Source organism: Coniosporium apollinis (genome assembly GCF_000281105.1).
Source record: "Coniosporium apollinis CBS 100218 chromosome Unknown supercont1.13, whole genome shotgun sequence".
Taxonomy (NCBI): domain Eukaryota; kingdom Fungi; phylum Ascomycota; class Dothideomycetes; genus Coniosporium; species Coniosporium apollinis.
In genome coordinates, this window is record NW_006913275.1 from 342,471 (window position 1) to 360,126 (window position 17,656).

The window sequence follows — 17,656 nt, forward strand, 5'->3', positions numbered from 1 at the left end:
AATGGCCTACAAAGCCAAACAAGCTTAGAAATATTCATGTTCGATTGTCTTGTCAGCAGTAGACGGTATGCTCTGACCAGTTTAAAATCCAGTGGAATCGCCGGGCGAGCACGTCGTGAAATCCAGAAGATAGGACCAAATATGACGCAGAAAGCGACCGACGAAGCTTCAACGATTACCACTCAGCAGTGATAGTTGAGGCGCTGCAGATGCTTCGCAGAATGCAAAGGGACTGAGAAGAAAAGTTATATTTGACTACTCCAGGTAAAATAATGCAAGCAAGATGGTAAGCTCTCATTTGAAATCCTCAGAGCTTTTGTTCGTCTTTGATGCTTGCAGACTAAGCCGAAACCCACCTTGCCTATGGCAGCAATAGGACCTCCCCAGGCCGTTGGTAGTATCCACAATGCTGCTCACACACCTCGACAGCTAGAACCAACCTTCACCCGTCCATCTTACATTTTACATATGCCTATCTCTTACACTTTGACAATCCGGACTAATGCCCCTTGGCGCCACGCTCATCCTGCATTCCAATCACAACATCCGGCGCCTCCGGATGCTCTTTCTTCGCGCGCTCCGTGTTGTTCCTCTCGTCAGCCTGGCTAGTCGCCGCACCGCCCTCGCCCTTTGCGTGCGCCCTGTTGCCATCCCCCGTCAGCACTTTACAATCTACACTTTCCCTATGGGCTACGGAGCTCGCTTGTAGGCCTGTGGAAGCACTACGTACTCAGTTCCCTTCTTGCTGTTATTGGACTGCACGTCCAGGTTGTCCGTCTTGTCAGTCGTGTGCTTGTCGTCGGGGTACAGGTCCGTCTTCACGCTGCTGTCGGTGCTGAGGTTGTCTTTGTCGGCGCGGATAATGGAGGAGCTGAATGGGCGGGAGGAGAGCGAGTTCAAGGCGCGTGGAGGACGGCTAGCAAGCCCGCGTCTGAGGGCTGGGTGCATTGTTGCGCGGCGGAAGAAGGTGAGGAACTCGGAGGGAGATGGAGCTGCCATGGTCGATTTGTAGAGTATACACACTTTATAGTGCCTTGGGGGCTTGCTAGAGATTGCGTACCGGAGGAATTGATGTCTGTTTGGAGGTACAGATGACGGGTTGTAGTAGAGGTCAATCAGGGCGCAGTGAATGATGCCGGCGCTCGTCGTGCTTTGCCGGCACATGACATCATCTCCTCTTTGTGGGGAAAATGCACCGCGGCACACGATCTCGCGGAGCAACGACCGACACGCCACGGATTGGACCTCACCCCAACCACCACCCCAGCCGTTGCTCAGGAACAGTATCAGATCAGCGAAAACATAGAGAACACTATGGTGAACAGCGCCCAGCCAATAGAATTTCCCTGTACACTGTATGTTCCTCCATTTCCTCCAAATGAACCCAGCTTACCAGCTGAATACATACAGAACGCTCAAAGTTCCCTTCCACTCTGCCAACTTCGCGTCAACTGCCCGCCGTGCCCTCCAAGTCGATGAAGAGCTGTCGCCCCTAGTCCGGCGTTCCTTCTCCCTCCAGAGCCCCAGCTCCTCCTCTTCGTCTGAAGATGCAGAGGGCGAGAAGACCGTGCTTCAAGTCGTATACTCAGCAACGACGAACCGCATGCTGCGCGTAGCCGTAAACGGCTTCTTCGAGAGCTTGGGCGTGGTGCTGGGGGTATTGGAGGAATTGGACGTCGATACGTTCGACCAGCCGGGGAAAGAGAGTGTGCAAGGGGCACAGGGGGTAGAAGTGTCGAAGGACGGGTAGGGGGACAGAGGACGGGTAAATTTTTGATGCACTGGAGGTGCGGGGAAAACATCAGAGCCGGGCTACAGTGCAATGTGTCGGCCCGAGTCTATGGTGATGGGCTTCCCCAGGGGCCTCTAGCTCCACAACGGTCGATGCCTATCGCGCTGCCTGTGGTGGAGCGTCAGAGATATTCTGTTGCGCTGAGGACGTGCATTACAGCAACAAGACGGAGCTGTAATAGAGACACGGATCATGCAGTTGGGCTGCAGAAGGCATCGCTCACGGCCGCCTCAAAACGAGGTGGAAACTGACCACTGCCGCACAAAGAGAAAGGTGCCCATTGGTCCTGTACATTCCGCATGTATCTGTAACGACGCTGATGCGTTCGGCAGGTTCTGTCCTGGAAACGGGTACTGTAGAAACATTTTCCAAGTACCTTCTGAGAGATGTAGATTTTCGAGACAAAACCTCTCAGCATTCACCTCCTAAGCTGCGCTTGTCTATCATTCCAATATCGCAGCCCAACAGAACTACATTCAAAGGGCATATCCGGGGTTTCTTGCGAGCCAACAACATAGTATAGCTTTGCCGAGGTTTTTAAAGGCTCATCAGAACAGCCGTTTCTATCCGTTAAACGCCCTGTGGACCACGAAAAGAATGGACATGGTTCTATCAAGTATATCGGACTCCACTTCCGAAATTCGTTCCACGTCCATCCTCCCGTTTCCGAAAACGGCAGTACCTCTGCTTCAGTAGAACGTCGTTGCCTTCTTTCAGGCCCTAGACAGCCCCAGCGCTACGACGACCAGGCCTACGGCCACAGCATCAATGAACGTTCCATTGCTATCAAACGGAGGCGATGACGGTGACGGCGGCGACTGAAAATAATGGAAGCGTGAGGGCACTGGCAGATACCAGTGTCATGGTGCAGGACAGCGAAGACGAACGCACAGAGCGCGTGAACGTCTTTGAGGTAGCCGAGCAGATTGAGAAAGACATCCATCGGACAGTCGAGAACCCCCAGCGTACCGATGCAGATTCAGGATCTAAGAAAAAACCGCTAGAACGCTGCTCTTCCCGTCCCTATGACTTCCGTACTTCCAGTCGTCCTTCGGAGACCCGCCAGAATCCGAATACGGCAACACGAGGATAGCTACGTAGAACGTCGTTGTACACTAACCACTATCAGGGGAATCGAGGCCTATGTGCATCATCTTCCATTATAGCAATCTCAAATAGGACAAGGGTCTGAAGCACGACAGCGGAATAGAACAGACCGTAGGACGAATCGATCGTTGCCAGTAAGTCACGTAGCCATCTACTGCCATCTCCGTGCAATTGTTTTCCAATTTCCAAATCCGGCGATCACAGTATCTGCGTGGACGCCTTCATATTGGGATCTCGGCAGCTGGGGCTCCGGCATCGTCGCCAGCAAAGATAATGAAAAATGCAACGGCTTGCAAGCTTCTAAGCAAAGCAACAGCCACACAGTGATACTTGGCTAGATGGCCCTATATCAATTGCTAACCTAGTGATCCCTAACATCTCATCTCCGCCGTCGCAGTGGCGTGCCGGTTGAAGCTTCTCTACTCTACTGCTGGGCTGTACTTCATTCAACTCACTCGTGACTGCTTTTCGGGCTCGCTTTGGAGTAGTATAGTATGTAAGATTGCGCTGCTTGATAAGTATGGTCAAAATATTGTTTTCGAAGTAATCGTTGTAATCAGACAACAGGAAGGGCGAGAATGATAGCGGAAGATTGGAATTAACTGCGCTATATTGACTTTCAGCTTATTGTGTAGGCGTGGAGACGGCGTTAGATAGAGCGCATTTTTGCGAGACCGGCTTCCATAACTTTTTCCTGCGTCAGGTTTTCCTATCCCCTCAATCGGGCAGCTGACGAACGTGTTTCCGATGAAAATCATAGAGGAGGTTGGAGCGCTACTCTACTGACACAGTGTGCACCCGAAGAGTCTAAGCATATACAGTGGTTCCCTTGTGCACGCCAACGTTCAAGATTCTAGCCCATCTCGCGGACGTCGCAAACATCCGAGTCACAAAGACACAGTTTCTCAAACCCCTTTCAACAGCGCATCAATGCTGTCCGCCAGCAGTCTAGCCTCGGGATCCAAACTCCTCGTACTCTGCGTCTTCCTCACCACGATCGGCCTCTTCCGCCCTCCACGTCGGGCAGTGTTGTTCTCGGGCTCTTCCGGCGCAAGAGGCAAGTCGTCGTTCTTGCCTTCCTTCAACCCTGTAAACCTGGAAGCTCCATCTGGAGCTCGAGGAAATTCGTCGTTCCTCCTCTCCTTCAATGCCATGAAATCCTCCACCTCATCCGCCCCCTGTCCTGCTGTACGCCTCCCTCGGCTCCTATCTCTCGCCTCCTCACCAACGGGCAACGCACCACTCCTTCCCTCCCCACCGCCCATCATCTCCCACGCGCTCTGCCCAGCAGGCTCCCCCTCCCCCTCCCTCGCCCCCGTCAAAACCGCCCACGCCTCCTCCGCCGCCTTGGCCCGCCTCGCCTTCAGCTCTGCGATGCCCCTGCCAGGCGTACTCTGGATACGTCTCGGGAACGTCGTTAAAGACTCGTGAGCGCGGATACGGAGGCCCATTTCCATTGTGCGAACTCGCAGTCTGCCCCTCCTACGAGCAATAGGTGGCGTCCCTGGCGCATTGTGCCCCATCCCGACAGCTTCCTCGGCGGGCGGCGGGTCTACCCCGTGCTTCCTGATCCGCGGCAGCGGGAAACGGCTGGAATTAGATCTATAGAAATGGATGAGCTTCTCGGCTGGTGCAGGAGCCGGGGTGGTGACAGTAGGATCGAATTCAGCATGGTCCGAGAGATAGGCTTGCTGGGCTATCAGAAGTCTCTTTCTGCGCAATCGGTCTTGGTCGGCGTGGGCCTTTCTTTGGAGCTCCGCAGCGCTGGGAGAGGTCATGAGATGACGGACACGTGCTTCTGTTGGTGTGTCGAGCGTGGCAGAATCCGAATCATGACGCTGGCTACGGTTTCTTTGGCGTACAAATGCACGTCTTGACAGCATAGGCATAGCATGCTTCGTGATCCGCACTCCACTCTGTTGATCCTGAGCGGTGGGTAGTGATTGGAAAGAGGTCAATGCTGGCTTTAAAGTCATATCCTGCTTGTGCTGGTCCTCATTTGCGGCGTCAATCAGCTCGTATCGAACCAGCTTTGATGGTTCTTTGCGCTGGGATTGAGAGGGTTGGGCAGTTCCCACTTTTGTCGTGCCTTTAGGGAGGCAAGTCGTTGCTGGATTTTGCAATGATTTCTGCTGAAGGGTATGTACATTTGTTCCTGAACGTACACGTCGAATGTGGTTGCTGTCTGTCTGAACCTTTCTATGAATAGTGACCGGCATCGGCACGTCGCTGTGCAGAGTGTGAGCGCTATAGACATACGAGTCACTGCCCCTGCCTCCAGGTACAGTACATGTACTGCTGTACCTCCTCGCATATGCTGGAGTACTCGGGACGCGCCGTGGATAGAACGGTGCCACCGCGGACCTACGAAGGGGATAGACAGGTAGCGTCCCGACCCTTTGAAGCCGTTCCCTTGGGCTATAGAGCGGGTTTTTGTCTGTACCCGGTGCCGGGATGGTAGTTGTCTTACGTACTTTAGATTCGCCGTCATTGCCTCCTTTCTGGAAGTTGGGGGACTGACCTGCGGTCTGCATACGGAAAGTCGAGAAAGGCACGTCGATCTTGGTATTGGTCCTCTCTTCATCCAGAACGATATTACGTTTGGGTCGGCGTTGTTGGATGAGCATGCGGCGTTTTATGACGATGCCCATGCCCGTTTCAGACAGAGCGCCAAAATGGTTTTTGAATATTTGTAGGGTAGGTTTCCCCGATGCAAGGCTGGCAGTGCCGGGATCTTCGGGAATAAGGTCGATGCTGCTGGGTATGGTACCGAAATGAAGCGACCGTTGGGACACCACGTGATCGTCCATAGAAGCGTTTGATGTCGGCTCTGCATACGCAGGTTCATCCTGCATGGCGAAGAACTGTATGTAGTCGCCCGGTTTAGATACTTCGCCAAGGGCTTGCTTCTCATCCATCGCAAAATTGCTTCCGGATAAGTCGGCGTCGTCAACGCTGGCAGACGAAGCACTGTAAGAACTGTCGGGATCCAAGGAGAGGAGTCCTGCTTTCTTGCCCCAACCGCCTCCACCGCTAAGCACCCGGTGCAAACGAGCCCCTTCCTTTAGGGCAGTCCAGATGTAAGAACTCCACTCCGATGCAGGTGATCCCAGGGAGGATCGGATGAAGTCTGGTACAGACCCCTCTACAATGTCTGCTTTTGCGGACGATGCCCCCGTTGATACAAGACCCCGAAGCTTTTCACTATCCTTGGCGGCGGCTGGGTATACAAGTGCCCAGACAGTCATAGCATGCGGAGGAATCTCCTTGGCTTTGAAGTAGGCAGATACGGCTTGCTCAAGCTCCTGTGAAGCTGGTATACTACCGGTCCCATCGACTGCATCTGAAACGCGACGGACGATGTTTCCTATTCCAGCTTCAATCCTTCTGCTACGAGTGATTGGAACCAATGGCAGCGAAAAGGCTACCGCGTCAGACGCATCGGAGAAGTCTTCGGCATTCGGCCATATCATATTGACCGTTGCATGCTTAACGTCGACAGTCTCAAGAGAGAATTCCTTCGGTCCTTTCGGCTTGCTGAACTTCGTGAATGACATCATAGCTGGTCGACCTGTATGGAAGATTGTATAGGCAAGCGGGATCTGTAAATCGTACCGAAAGTGGTCCGGAGGAGCACTGAGAGGTCCGGCGCCGGTATCGATGCTTGGATACAACCTGATAGTTACCGTCCTGTGAGCTGCTTGTGCAAGACTCATCGACCGCTCTCCTTCTTTGCCCGCGGTCTCTGTTTTCAGCTTTTCCGCACCAGGGAAAACGGCGTATGCCAGACCTTCGTGGCCGATTTGTGGGTCATCCACAGCATCACCGGGACGACTGCTAGCTTGCGGTAGTGGAAGGCGGTCGACGACAGCGGTTAGTACATAGATGCTCATTGGACGATTTGGATCATCGAGCACCGCTTGCTCGAAGATTCTACCCAAAGTACTTCTGATGAACCTGTCCTCATTCGGCATGAGCCATTTCGAGAACGTAGGGGTCAGAAAGAAGACTACATTGCGAGCTTTCCAACCAAGAAGGGTCCGACTGGGAATAGGCTCAATCTGGGAAACAACATCCGCAAGCCCCTGATATTGGTCAGTGGGTGAGTAGTGGCAGATTGATATACACTGAGCCGATACTGGTACAAGAGCTTTGGCTCTGAGCACTTACCGTAGCATGAGGCTCATGTGATACAATCACCGATGCGATGGTTCTGGGTCTTTCCAGAGGGTCCGCAGAACTGGGGGCCTCGGCGGAATGAGTATGTAAGGTGCGGTCATGCGACTTGCGACGCAAAAGCAGTAAAGAAGTCTCAGCCGGAGCTCTTAGTGGCGCTCCGGCGATCAGTCGTCCGGAGAGCAGCGTGCGGTATGTCTGCAGCGGCCGAAGAGGCATGAGGTCTACTACAGGACCATATTTCGGGGGTTGCCAGTCCCCAATGCCTACTCCGTAGATACAATGGTGATGCAGATGAGGTTGCCGCCAAGAGCCGCCAATCTGGAATGGCAATTTTTAGCTCCCGCGCGGCTCTTGGTTGTGGCCTCAGGTTTTCAGCCCTGCAGTCTTCAAAGGCCCGATGTACAAAGTACAAGTCTCCTTTCGAACTCGACAACGGATCGGCTCCACGCATGTGCTCACATCGCCAGTCTCAGGACTGATACCACCATTTCCGGGCCAGAGGCAGTACTCGGTAAGTGAACGCTCAACAGTCTTTCGCCCAAAGCTGGAGACCGTAATAAGTGCACGAGTCTTTGAAGCGCATTCTCCGGAGGGTGTTCCCGAGTCTGGTCAGTCTGAGTGACACTCAGCGCTGTATTCATCGCACCGCGAAGGCCTTTCCTCTACGATCTACATGCTGTATGCATGCATACTGACCGTACTCTGCCACAGCCTCCCCGTAGCGCCAATATCCTTTAACCCTACTCGCAGTCACTAAGATGCCAACTTCACGCTCATTACGGCGGACAAACCCCATCACCATCGCTCTCGCTGCCATCGTCACAATTGGCTTCCTCTACTTCATCTTCTCCTCCGACGCCGACGTCACATCAGCACCCTCGAAGATTCTAGGCTCGACAGGGCCGGCCGTAAACGCGCTCTCACCACCCTCGCTGCCTTTTCGAAAAGCGAAAAACGATGGACAGCAGGGCCCTCCTCCGGTGGTACATTACCACATGACGAATCTCACAACATCGAGCGATCCGGTCGCCAACCGCGAGAGCGTCCTCATCCTCACCCCGCTCGCCCGCTTTTACCAAGAATACTGGGACAACTTGCTGAAGCTCAGCTACCCCCACGAGCTAATCTCCCTCGGCTTCATCATCCCCAAAGGCCGAGAGGGCAATGCCGCGACCGCTGCGCTACAAAAACAGATAGCCAAAACGCAAGCCGGCGCCAACAAGAAGCGCTTCAGCGCCATTACCATCCTGCGGCAGGACACCGAGATGCCATTGCAATCGCAAGACGAGTCCGAGCGGCACAAAATGTCGAACCAGAAGGCGCGACGGGCCGCCATGTCGAAAGCGCGCAACTCGCTGCTCTTCACCACGCTCGGCCCCACCACATCCTGGGTGCTGTGGCTGGACTCAGACGTCGTGGAAACGCCCTCGAGCCTGGTACAGGACCTGGCCGCGCACGACAAACCTATCATCGTGCCGAACTGCTTTCAGCGATACTACAACAACGACAAGAAGGCCATGGATGTCAGGCCGTACGACTTCAACTCCTGGATCGACAGCGACACCGCCAAGGCGCTGGCCGCCAAGATGGACAAGGACGATATCCTGCTCGAGGGATACGCGGAGATGCCGACGTATCGGACGCTGATGGCGTACCTGTCCGATGGGACGGGAGACGTCAATAAGGAGATTGAGCTAAATGGCGTCGGCGGCACCGCCCTACTTGTCAAAGCGGAGGTGCACAGGGATGGAGCAATGTTCCCGCCGTTTGCGTTCTATCACCTGATTGAGACCGAGGGCTTCGCGAAGATGGCGGCGAGGCTGGAGTGGAAGTCTTGGGGGTTACCGAATTATCACGTGAGTCCTGTTCTGGCTTCGAGAGAGATTTGAATGCTAAGAACCACAGGTATACCACTATAACGAATAGACATGGGACTGTAACAGGGCGTTAATGTTCGCGATTAGTACACATTGGGCGGAGTACGTGCGGCGTAATGAACCAGTTGGGTTAGGTTTTTCCAATAGTTCAAGGCTTAGTTGTAAGAGTAAAAAGTACTATTGCCTCAACATCATCTCGTGGTCGCGTGCGAGCCTGGTTTCCTTGACGCTTTCGTAAAACGCCTGAATTGCACGTGCTTGCGGATCTCTCCACGCCCCGGACAGATCCCCCGATCCTCCCGCGTCCACGACCCCGGTAAGCCTGGCTGAGCACGCCAACGACCGCCGCAATCACGAAACTTGCGTCACAGCAGGTCCCGTCCCATCCCGTCCTATCCTCTACCTCACCGCAGCAACAACGCAATGCGCGTCCTATGTCCCTAATCGTCCCCACCGCACCGCTGCGCCAACCATTAAAGCCGCCGCTCCACCATCATGGCGACCTCTCCGCTCTCCTCCCCCGGCTCTCTCAGTCCCACCTCCAACCCACCTTCCGAACCCTCGCAAGTAACGCCCAAACGCAGCGTCACTTTCTCCGACTCACGGGCGCAGATGTCGCATAGCCCGCGCACACGCTCAACGGCGGGGGCAGAGGAGGCAGAGAGCAGCAGCGAGCCCGACGAGCGGACCGCGATCGTGGGACGGGAAAGGGGCGGGGGAAAGAGCTACAGGAGCGTCGGTGACAACGGGACTGGAAAGAGCGCAGTACCCGCGGGCGGAGACGCGCACGAGGGCGCCGACCTCTCGAGCAGCATCAGCAGCATCAAGCGGCGCAGGAGTTCTCTCACCCAGCGCGGCAGCAGCAGCGGACCAGGGCAAACCGACGGCGCGGCCGACTCCTCCGACGATGAACGGCAGGAAAGAGGCTGGTGGGCGACCCTCGTAGAAAACTACGGCGCCATCGAGCTCGAGAACAAAGGCAGCGTCGCGCGCGACCACTTGGCCTTGGAACGAACCTTCCTAGCCTGGCTGCGGACCTCGCTCTCCTTCGCCTCGATCGGCATAGCAGTGACCCAGCTCTTCAGGCTCAACACCACCATCTCTGCGTCCCCCGGCCCTTCTGACCCCTCTACCCCCTTCTCTACGTCTGCGTCACCCCAGGCGCATCTGAGACACGTGGGCAAGCCGCTGGGAGCGACTTTTATAGGGATTAGCATCGTCGTGCTGTTTATTGGCTTCCATCGGTATTTTGAGAGCCAGCATTATATTATTCGGGGGAAGTTTCCGGCGAGTAGGGGGAGTGTGACGCTGGTCGCGGGCGTGACGGCTGCGTTGATCGTGGCGAGTTTGGCGGTTGTTTTGGCGGTTGCGCCGAAGGCTTTTGAAAAGCGGTGAGGGTGGACCCGGGGGAAAGAAGAGGTTAATTGGGGAGGCGAAGAGATGGATCTGGGATGTATGACAGGACGGCGTTTGGGTAACATCGCGGGGAGTTTATTGGTGTCTGTGGGGCTTAAGGAGGTGGACAGTGTATGATTGGGATGTGTTACGCGGCTGTTCAAGAATACGTGGCGAGCACCTTCAGATTTCGTGATGAGAGGCTCCCATCCAAATGAGTCCACTCTACAAGGATTTCTCAAACGACCCGGGTTCAACGTTCAACAACGATTATTGAAGATCGACTCAAGCTACAAAGATGCTACCAGTCTCTAACGCCACGCTGGACCGCGTATGCTCCGACGTCTAGCCATGAACAGTCCAATGCAAGGCTCCCGTCTCCTCTACACTCTAAAGCAACCCAACATAGCCGAAATACCAAAGCCGCACAAGAAAGTGATACCGCGCTAGTGTAACGCCATCGTTACTTCATAGGCCGCCAAAACCATAGACAGAGAAAAGAAACGCACCATACTCATCTAACCCGCTACGCCCCACACCCTAGACACCACCATACGCCCTCTGCCCGCCCTCCCTCTGCCCAAGCAACGCGCTCGCCTCCCCCTCAGCCCTACTCCCCGGCCTCGGCGTCCCCGCCTCACTCACACTCGGCATCCAGCCTCTCATCCACCCACTAACCCTCCTCCATCGCCACCTCCTCCCCACGCGCTCCTCAACCACAACGACCTTCTCCTCCGCTTCCTTCCCAAACCACCAGAACTGGACCCCAACCCCGGCATCCATGACCAGCACGCCCGCAGCCCCAAGCCAAAACGGCGCCGCGCGCCCGACCCACTCCGCGCGCTCGCTGCCGTCTGCACTGGCCCAGCCGCCGCCGCCGTAGGGTCCGAAGCTGGACCATGCGCACGGGTTGGTCAGCAGCGAGGAGCTGTAGAAGAGGTTGCCGAAGAAGGCGGCTAGGAAGAGGGAGGCGCTGAGCCCGGAGGTGCTGCGGCGCGTGTGGTTTTTGTAGAGTTGGGGGAGGCGCGAGCCGAGGTAGAGGAGGGTGGAGAGCCAAGACAAAAGACGGCCGGCTGTCTGGGTCGAGGATTTGAGGAGGGGGGCGGAGTCGTGGGAGTGTGGAAGAGTGGCCGGGGAGAGGGGAGGGGTTGGTGAGGCGCGCGCTAAGACGGCGAGGAGGAGGGAGATGTAGAGGACCGTTCGGGGAGAGGGCATCGGGGAGTTGGTGCGTCCGAGGCGGCGGATTGCGGGGGGTGAGGGCGTGCTGGGGGTGCTCGAGCCTGAGGGACTTGGTGATCGCGAGAAGTGGGGGGTGTGGAAGGTCATTCGCGGCTGAGAGCGTTCGATCGTCTTTGATGGAGTGCCATCCTTGGATCCGGAAGCTGAGCTGCCTACCGCAGTTGAGTTGTTTGAGAGTGACACTCCCTCGATCTCTTGCATGTTTGTTCGGCCCCCGCCGTTGTCCGAGCCGCCTGGCCTCTCTCGACTCCACACCTTTGTCAACGGGTTTCCGTGTTGCAGATGCTCGTACCACAACCACTGCATCACTAGCATCATGTCGACCATGCAGTAGTAGCTGGCGACAACGACCTGCCAAAGCGCCTGATCCGTAAACACGCATCCTAGCAGATTGGATACGTCGCCGAGCAGCCACTCCGCCAGGAAGAAGATGCTTAGCCCCGAGGTTGACTTCAGCGTGTGGTTCTTGTATATCTGCGGTAGCTGAGCGAACAGCCACGATATAATACTGAGCGTGCCCAGAAGGGTCGAGACGAAGGCTAGGTTACTCGGTACGCAGGTGTGGAAGGTTGACGACAGCTTAAGGAGGAATTCGTTCTCTGGCTGGCAGTGTGGTGGTAACGCAGGCTCGAAGACATGACTGTCAGACCAAGTGGATACGCCGCTATCGGCTGATGGGCTGGGTAGAAGCTTCCTGAGCTCGAGCAACAACCAAACATCCATACTGAAGTATCTGCTCAGTCAACTCAGAGTAGAGGGCACTTGCTGGGTATAGCTGGAGAGGCAGAGAGAGATGGGCCGGGGCCGACTGAAGCGTTGAGGTCGCTCGGCTCAGCCACGCGGCACAGCAAGTGAACCCTTGAAAGATGTCTCAGCCAACCGCAGCTGGCTTCAGACTCGAGTCTGTCAGGCCTAGGAGCGAAGTTCAGAGGGTCTTCTCATGCGGATGCCTGGGTGCGGATATCCGCGCACGGTGAAGATGAGGTTCGGCGTTGAGCGCCGTTGAGGTAACCTGAGATAAGGTCTACGTCGATCTAATGGAAGAATGACAGCACAGATAGGAAACGTTGCACGTGAACAAGAACAATCGAACGCACAGTGCTTGAGGCAAACAGCGAAGAAGTAGAGGAAGGGTAAGAAGCGTCTAGAGGACGATAGAGAGAGATGTTGCCGTGAGCAGCATCGGATGAGCGAAGGGGGCACGCTGACGCCTTACCCCGGGCCTAGAGGCGTAGCTCCGGCGCCAGACTGTTGCGTGCATGATGTTAATGACACTACTCATAGCGGAGCTTGTGTCGAGCCAAAGATACGGACAGCCGCTGGATAATAGCGTGTGGAGGGGGGTCTTAACGGGCTATGAGTGGGCGGGCGGAAGCGCAGCAAGCGAGATAAGCTCCTTATCGCTCTCGGCTGATTTAGCTTGGTGGTTGTGGTGGTGTCAACGTGATCTGTTCCGCCCGTGCCGTCCAGGTTTCAATCATCACGACCACACGACCGCTTCCGCTGATATTCGGAGCACTGCCTCGAGTCACTCTCGGCCTCGGACGGTGCCCAGGTGAGCAATAGTGATCCTGCTTACGTAATACATCCCGGCGGAGCGCTTTCGGGGCCCTCTGACTTACCCGCCTCTTTCATTACAACTTTCTTTGTTCGTCTGTTATTCAAGAGACTTTAAGTTAGAGTCTGCAAAAGTCCTGGAGGACACCACTTGTACACCTTATCCGCACAGGTAGCTAGAGTCTTGGGGCTTGAATAGGCCGGCCGGGGTCCTGGAGCATTCATCACTATTTGTGAGTTGCAAACCCAGGTACGAATTTTTAGATCAGCAATTTGCTTCCCTAATCACTAACTCAACAAAGCAGGCCCACGTGCCAACGTCATGGGAATGGGTGCCAGTGTCTGTGAACAGATATCGGGTCCTCCGGTTATCTCCAAGGAGGTCGAATTCGAAATTTTCCCTTGCGATGAGAAAGTCGTTTTCCACGAGTCGTCCTTCTTCAAACAACACGGTGCGTCGGCGTCTTTGCCGTCTCCAACAGAGGTGAGAGAAACCGCGAGCCAATCGGGAGACGTCGGTTCAAGACGCATCACGCGGCCGCCACCTGTAATTTTCCGCTCTCTAGGCCTGCTGGTGAAGTATGGGACCGAGGTGACTCTTGCGGAGGGTCAGTGTCTTTTGCTCGTCCGTAAACTTCTGTCTCCGGATGTGCCCGTTCCCGAGGTGTATGGGTGGTGCAAGGACAGTGAGCAGACGTTCATTTATATGCAACTGGTGGAAGGCGTAACGCTTGAGAAGAGCTGGGAGAAGATGGCTGAGGAAGAGAGGGTCTCTGTTTGCAGCCAATTGCGTCACATGGTAGAAGCATGGCGCTGTCTCAAGCAGGATACTTCGCATTCTTTCATTGGTAAGGTTGTTTCTCATGTAGTGTTTGCAAGCTCCACAATACCTTTCTCTTTTCTGAATCCTATTCTCTATATTCTTGAGTTCTCTGATTGTATTAAAGTTCTTTAATATGTTCTCTGACTGTGTATTCAGGTCATGTAAGTCGGCAACCACTACTAGACGTCATTTTCACAAACAGCTGTTCTCCGGCTGCTGGCCCCTTCCCGAGCGTGTCCGAATTCCACGACTGGTTTACTTCTGCATATGGTCCAAACAAGTATACTGGCAGAAAGATACTTCATCCGTACCGCTCCTATCTCCCGGATGACGTATCTATCGTGTTCACGCACGCTGATCTACACCCAAGTAATATCATGCTCTCATCAGGACCCAACCCTCATGTCGTTGCAGTCGTTGATTGGCAGCAATCCGGGTGGTATCCAGCTTACTGGGAGTATTGCAAGGCCCGTTGGACTTCGTGGATTGGCCAGGAATGGGAGGCTAAGTATCTACCGCTGTTTCTGGACAGACATGATTGTTATGATTACTGGGACTATTTCGTGCTGGCTCGTGGAGTGTAAGCAGTACCCAAAGGAGTTCCATGGAATATCAGTAAATATATCCCTGAGTCGCATGAAGCCCTCTAAGATCTCGCGAGTATCCAAGTCAGCAACCCCTTCGCTAAGTCAGCCACCGTCATAGACGCATTCACTACATTTGCAATGGTCTAGCTCTCGGCTCTTTGCCTTTGTACCTGGAAGATGGGTACTTTAGTCAGCAGGATTAATTTGGCTGAGCAACACTAGAAGGGGCAAGGAACCAGTGAGCGGGGAAAAGAAGAGAAGTGTATACAACAGAGCAAACAGTACGAGCCATATAGGTGTATGCGAATTGTGTTTGGGGAAGTCAAAGAACGATGAGGCGTACAGCTGCCGGGTAAATGATATTGAGCGATCAAATGAATTGCAATGGGGCCGAATCTGATGAGAGAGCATTGTTCTCCTTGATGGACATATAGATATATTGCTTGCTCCTGCCCGAGTCCTCTTCTTTCTACCTCACTCTATAGTTAGGAATGTTTCGTACCAACAAGCCCTCCCAGAATCGATTGGCTATCAGTCCATTATCCCTTGCCGCGATGGAGAAGACTTGTCGGACTAGACTTTTGAAGCGAGACGTAACATGTCTTCGTTTCTGCGGCCTGCCGTGGGTACAGACAGCCCATTCCACATCGAGGCAGTCAATAGCTAGCTGAGACTCACATGATGCCGTATTGCGAGTTATGAGGCCCGGTGATGGTGAACGAGGTACTGAGTCAGAATGGTCCTCTCCTTAGTGGAATTAGAGCACCATGTCGGCCCTGATGGCTGGGTCACGTGTTATCGGGACTCGGCCAATATCAAATCCGTAAGGCTGAACCCTGATTCGCGAATCCTGGTGACGCAGGACCTCAATGACACCGCGACTTCCCTCTTCGACAGCATTAAGTTAGCGTCGCGAGGGGCAGCGCCTCTAGTACATTACCTACTGATGCCTCCTCCCATTGAGCTCTCCCATCTCAAGCTCTTACTGCCCCCATAAATACAACCCTTATCCACCCCAGCTGACCCAAAACTCCTCACCATCCCCATAATGGGCATATCCTATAGCACCGCGCGTTACCTCGCACCAGCCTCATTCATCTTCGACTTCCTCGCACAACAGTATGGCCTCGCGACGAACATGAAGACTGTCCATGACCAGAATCTCTCCTTTTGGAGCCCTCAGCCTTACTTCATCGGCGCGTTCTTCTTCCCGCAGCAGATCATCCAGCTGGTCTGGTTGTACAAGCTATGGAAACGCCAGGGCACAAAAGAGGAGCTCGCGGAGATGACTGATTACGTGCCGATATACGCTCTGGGTAACGTCTGCATTGGAAGTGAGTCTCGCGCCGTCTGGTGCTCGCCGCGTCTGCAGCACACGCAGAGCTGTATAAACGAGCAAACGCTGACTGGTCCCCACCAACAGCATGGATGTTCTTCTGGAACGCCAACGAGCTCAAAACCTCTAACATCTTCGTCACGATCAACACCGTCGCCCAGGTCGCCTACGTCGCAACGCGGCTGCGGCGCATGAACACCTCGTCCCAAACCTCCATCCTCACCCACATCGTCGCTAAGACCTTCGCCGGCATCGGCATCCTCGACCTCCTACACAACACTTCCTCGGCCTACTTCGTCGGTGAGGCACCGAGCACGCTGGTCAAGGCTCTGACGGGCGTCGGTTTCGCGGCCGCGGCGGTGACGAGCGATTGGATACTTGGCAGCTGCTTGGTATACGACCTCGTCGCACTCACGTGCGGACAGGAGGGCAGTTGGAGGGCGTTGCTGGGTGCGTATGCTGCTGGCGCGGCGGCAATTGTGGGCGTGAAGAATTGGGTCATGTAGGTGAGCTTCTGCCCCGGTCTTGGTAGGAGACGAAATCGTGCAGGGACGCGGTCTCTTCTCTTCAGAACTGGCGACTGACTTTCACTCGATGATATCGAGCAGGCCGCCGTATGTGCACCAGCCGTATGATTATGCGCGTGCGGCTCAAGATGAGGTTGATGACATGGTTTAGTGAATACGGTTTCGGACCTGGACTCCGTCTTTTCTGTATAGTGACGGATACAATTAGTAGTTGTACAATACCTGATCAACTTACAATAGCCTTGAAACCTCCAAAGTAATTACTGAACACCTGATCGATCACGTGCCATGTCCCAGCATCTGCCTGCTCGAATTCAATCAGCTGAGAAGTATCATCTAACCAGGCATATACTCGCTTCGGTGAGATAGGAGTAGCGGTAATAGCCGACATCTTCCATTAATCGCTCCAGAGAACGTTGAATACAGCTATGAACAGTCGTAAAGGGATGGACGATCCCGTACACATGAGATCATGAAATTTTCCCATGCTTATATCCCACCCCAATACAACACCAAAAATACTCAAAGAGCGACAACATCGTTCCGTCCATAGATACTCCGCTATATCTATGCCGGCCTATCGCAGAGCAAGAGACTGCTGACTCCGCCGCTCTACAGTCCCTGTCATTATAGGTTAGTAGTGAACGCTGTAACAGGAGTATACAGAGTCACATACCTGTAGCTTCCGATCGTGCCACGTCTAGTTGTTCTTGTTGCCTCCTTGGTTGCCGCCTTGATTACCACCCTGATTCCCTCCTTGGTTGCCGCCCTTGCCACCCTGGTTGCCGCCTTGGTTTCCACCTTGGTTTCCACCTTGGTTGCCGCCTTGGTTGCCGCCTTTACCTCCCTGATTACCTCCCTGGTTGCCGCCCTGGTTGCCGCCACCATAGCCGCCCTGGTTGCCGCCACCATAGCCGCCCTGGTTGCCGCCTCCATAGCCGCCCTGGTTGCCGCCTCCATAGCCGCCTTGGTTCCCACCTCCGTAGCCGCCTTGGTTCCCACCTCCGTAGCCACCTTGGTTCCCCCCTCCGTAGTTGCCTCCTTGGTTACCGCCCTTGTTCCCTCCTTGATTTCCACCTTGGTTTCCGCCTTGGTTGCCGCCCTGGTTGCCGCCCTGGTTTCCGCCCTGGTTTCCGCCTTTACCTCCCTGGTTTCCACCTTGACCACCGCCTTGACCACCGCCCTGTCCACCGCCCTGTCCACCTCCTTGACCGCCTCCGTAGTTGCCACCTTGGTT

At 54.8% G+C, this 17,656-nt stretch overlaps 8 protein-coding genes across 8 annotated transcripts in view; 4 read left to right on the plus strand and 4 right to left on the minus strand.

Moving 5' to 3' along the window:
• Positions 1 to 499: 499 nt before the first annotated feature.
• W97_03272 (uncharacterized protein) lies at positions 500 to 999 on the minus strand (the record flags this gene model as incomplete). The annotated part of the gene is made up of 2 exons (XM_007781169.1): positions 500 to 641; positions 731 to 999. The coding sequence occupies 2 exons, from the start codon at positions 997 to 999 to the stop codon at positions 500 to 502; spliced, it is 411 nt and encodes a 136-aa protein (XP_007779359.1).
• Positions 1,000 to 1,378: 379 nt separating this feature from the next.
• On the plus strand, positions 1,379 to 1,750 carry W97_03273 (uncharacterized protein; the record flags this gene model as incomplete). The annotated part of the gene is made up of 1 exon (XM_007781170.1): positions 1,379 to 1,750. One exon carries the CDS (start codon positions 1,379 to 1,381, stop codon positions 1,748 to 1,750), a length of 372 nt encoding a protein of 123 aa, XP_007779360.1.
• Positions 1,751 to 3,804: 2,054 nt separating this feature from the next.
• W97_03274 (uncharacterized protein) lies at positions 3,805 to 6,792 on the minus strand (the record flags this gene model as incomplete). The annotated part of the gene is made up of 3 exons (XM_007781171.1): positions 3,805 to 5,128; positions 5,190 to 5,263; positions 5,374 to 6,792. 3 exons carry the CDS (start codon positions 6,790 to 6,792, stop codon positions 3,805 to 3,807), a joined length of 2,817 nt encoding a protein of 938 aa, XP_007779361.1.
• Positions 6,793 to 7,836: 1,044 nt separating this feature from the next.
• W97_03275 (uncharacterized protein) lies at positions 7,837 to 8,967 on the plus strand (the record flags this gene model as incomplete). Its single annotated transcript, XM_007781172.1, has 1 exon — positions 7,837 to 8,967. One exon carries the CDS (start codon positions 7,837 to 7,839, stop codon positions 8,965 to 8,967), a length of 1,131 nt encoding a protein of 376 aa, XP_007779362.1.
• A 483-nt stretch (positions 8,968 to 9,450) lies between these two features.
• W97_03276 (uncharacterized protein) lies at positions 9,451 to 10,350 on the plus strand (the record flags this gene model as incomplete). Its single annotated transcript, XM_007781173.1, has 1 exon — positions 9,451 to 10,350. One exon carries the CDS (start codon positions 9,451 to 9,453, stop codon positions 10,348 to 10,350), a length of 900 nt encoding a protein of 299 aa, XP_007779363.1.
• A 540-nt stretch (positions 10,351 to 10,890) lies between these two features.
• Positions 10,891 to 12,312, minus strand: W97_03277 (uncharacterized protein; the record flags this gene model as incomplete). Its single annotated transcript, XM_007781174.1, has 1 exon — positions 10,891 to 12,312. One exon carries the CDS (start codon positions 12,310 to 12,312, stop codon positions 10,891 to 10,893), a length of 1,422 nt encoding a protein of 473 aa, XP_007779364.1.
• Positions 12,313 to 15,604: 3,292 nt separating this feature from the next.
• On the plus strand, positions 15,605 to 16,398 carry W97_03278 (uncharacterized protein; the record flags this gene model as incomplete). Its single annotated transcript, XM_007781175.1, has 2 exons — positions 15,605 to 15,890; positions 15,980 to 16,398. The coding sequence occupies 2 exons, from the start codon at positions 15,605 to 15,607 to the stop codon at positions 16,396 to 16,398; spliced, it is 705 nt and encodes a 234-aa protein (XP_007779365.1).
• A 721-nt stretch (positions 16,399 to 17,119) lies between these two features.
• The window catches only part of W97_03279 (uncharacterized protein), a gene marked incomplete at both ends in the record, with an annotated part of 1,113 nt that continues 576 nt past the window's right edge, over positions 17,120 to 17,656 (minus strand). The window contains one exon of the mRNA XM_007781176.1: positions 17,120 to 17,625. Coding sequence (XP_007779366.1) covers positions 17,120 to 17,625 — 506 coding nt within the window. The remainder of the gene's footprint in view (positions 17,626 to 17,656) is intronic.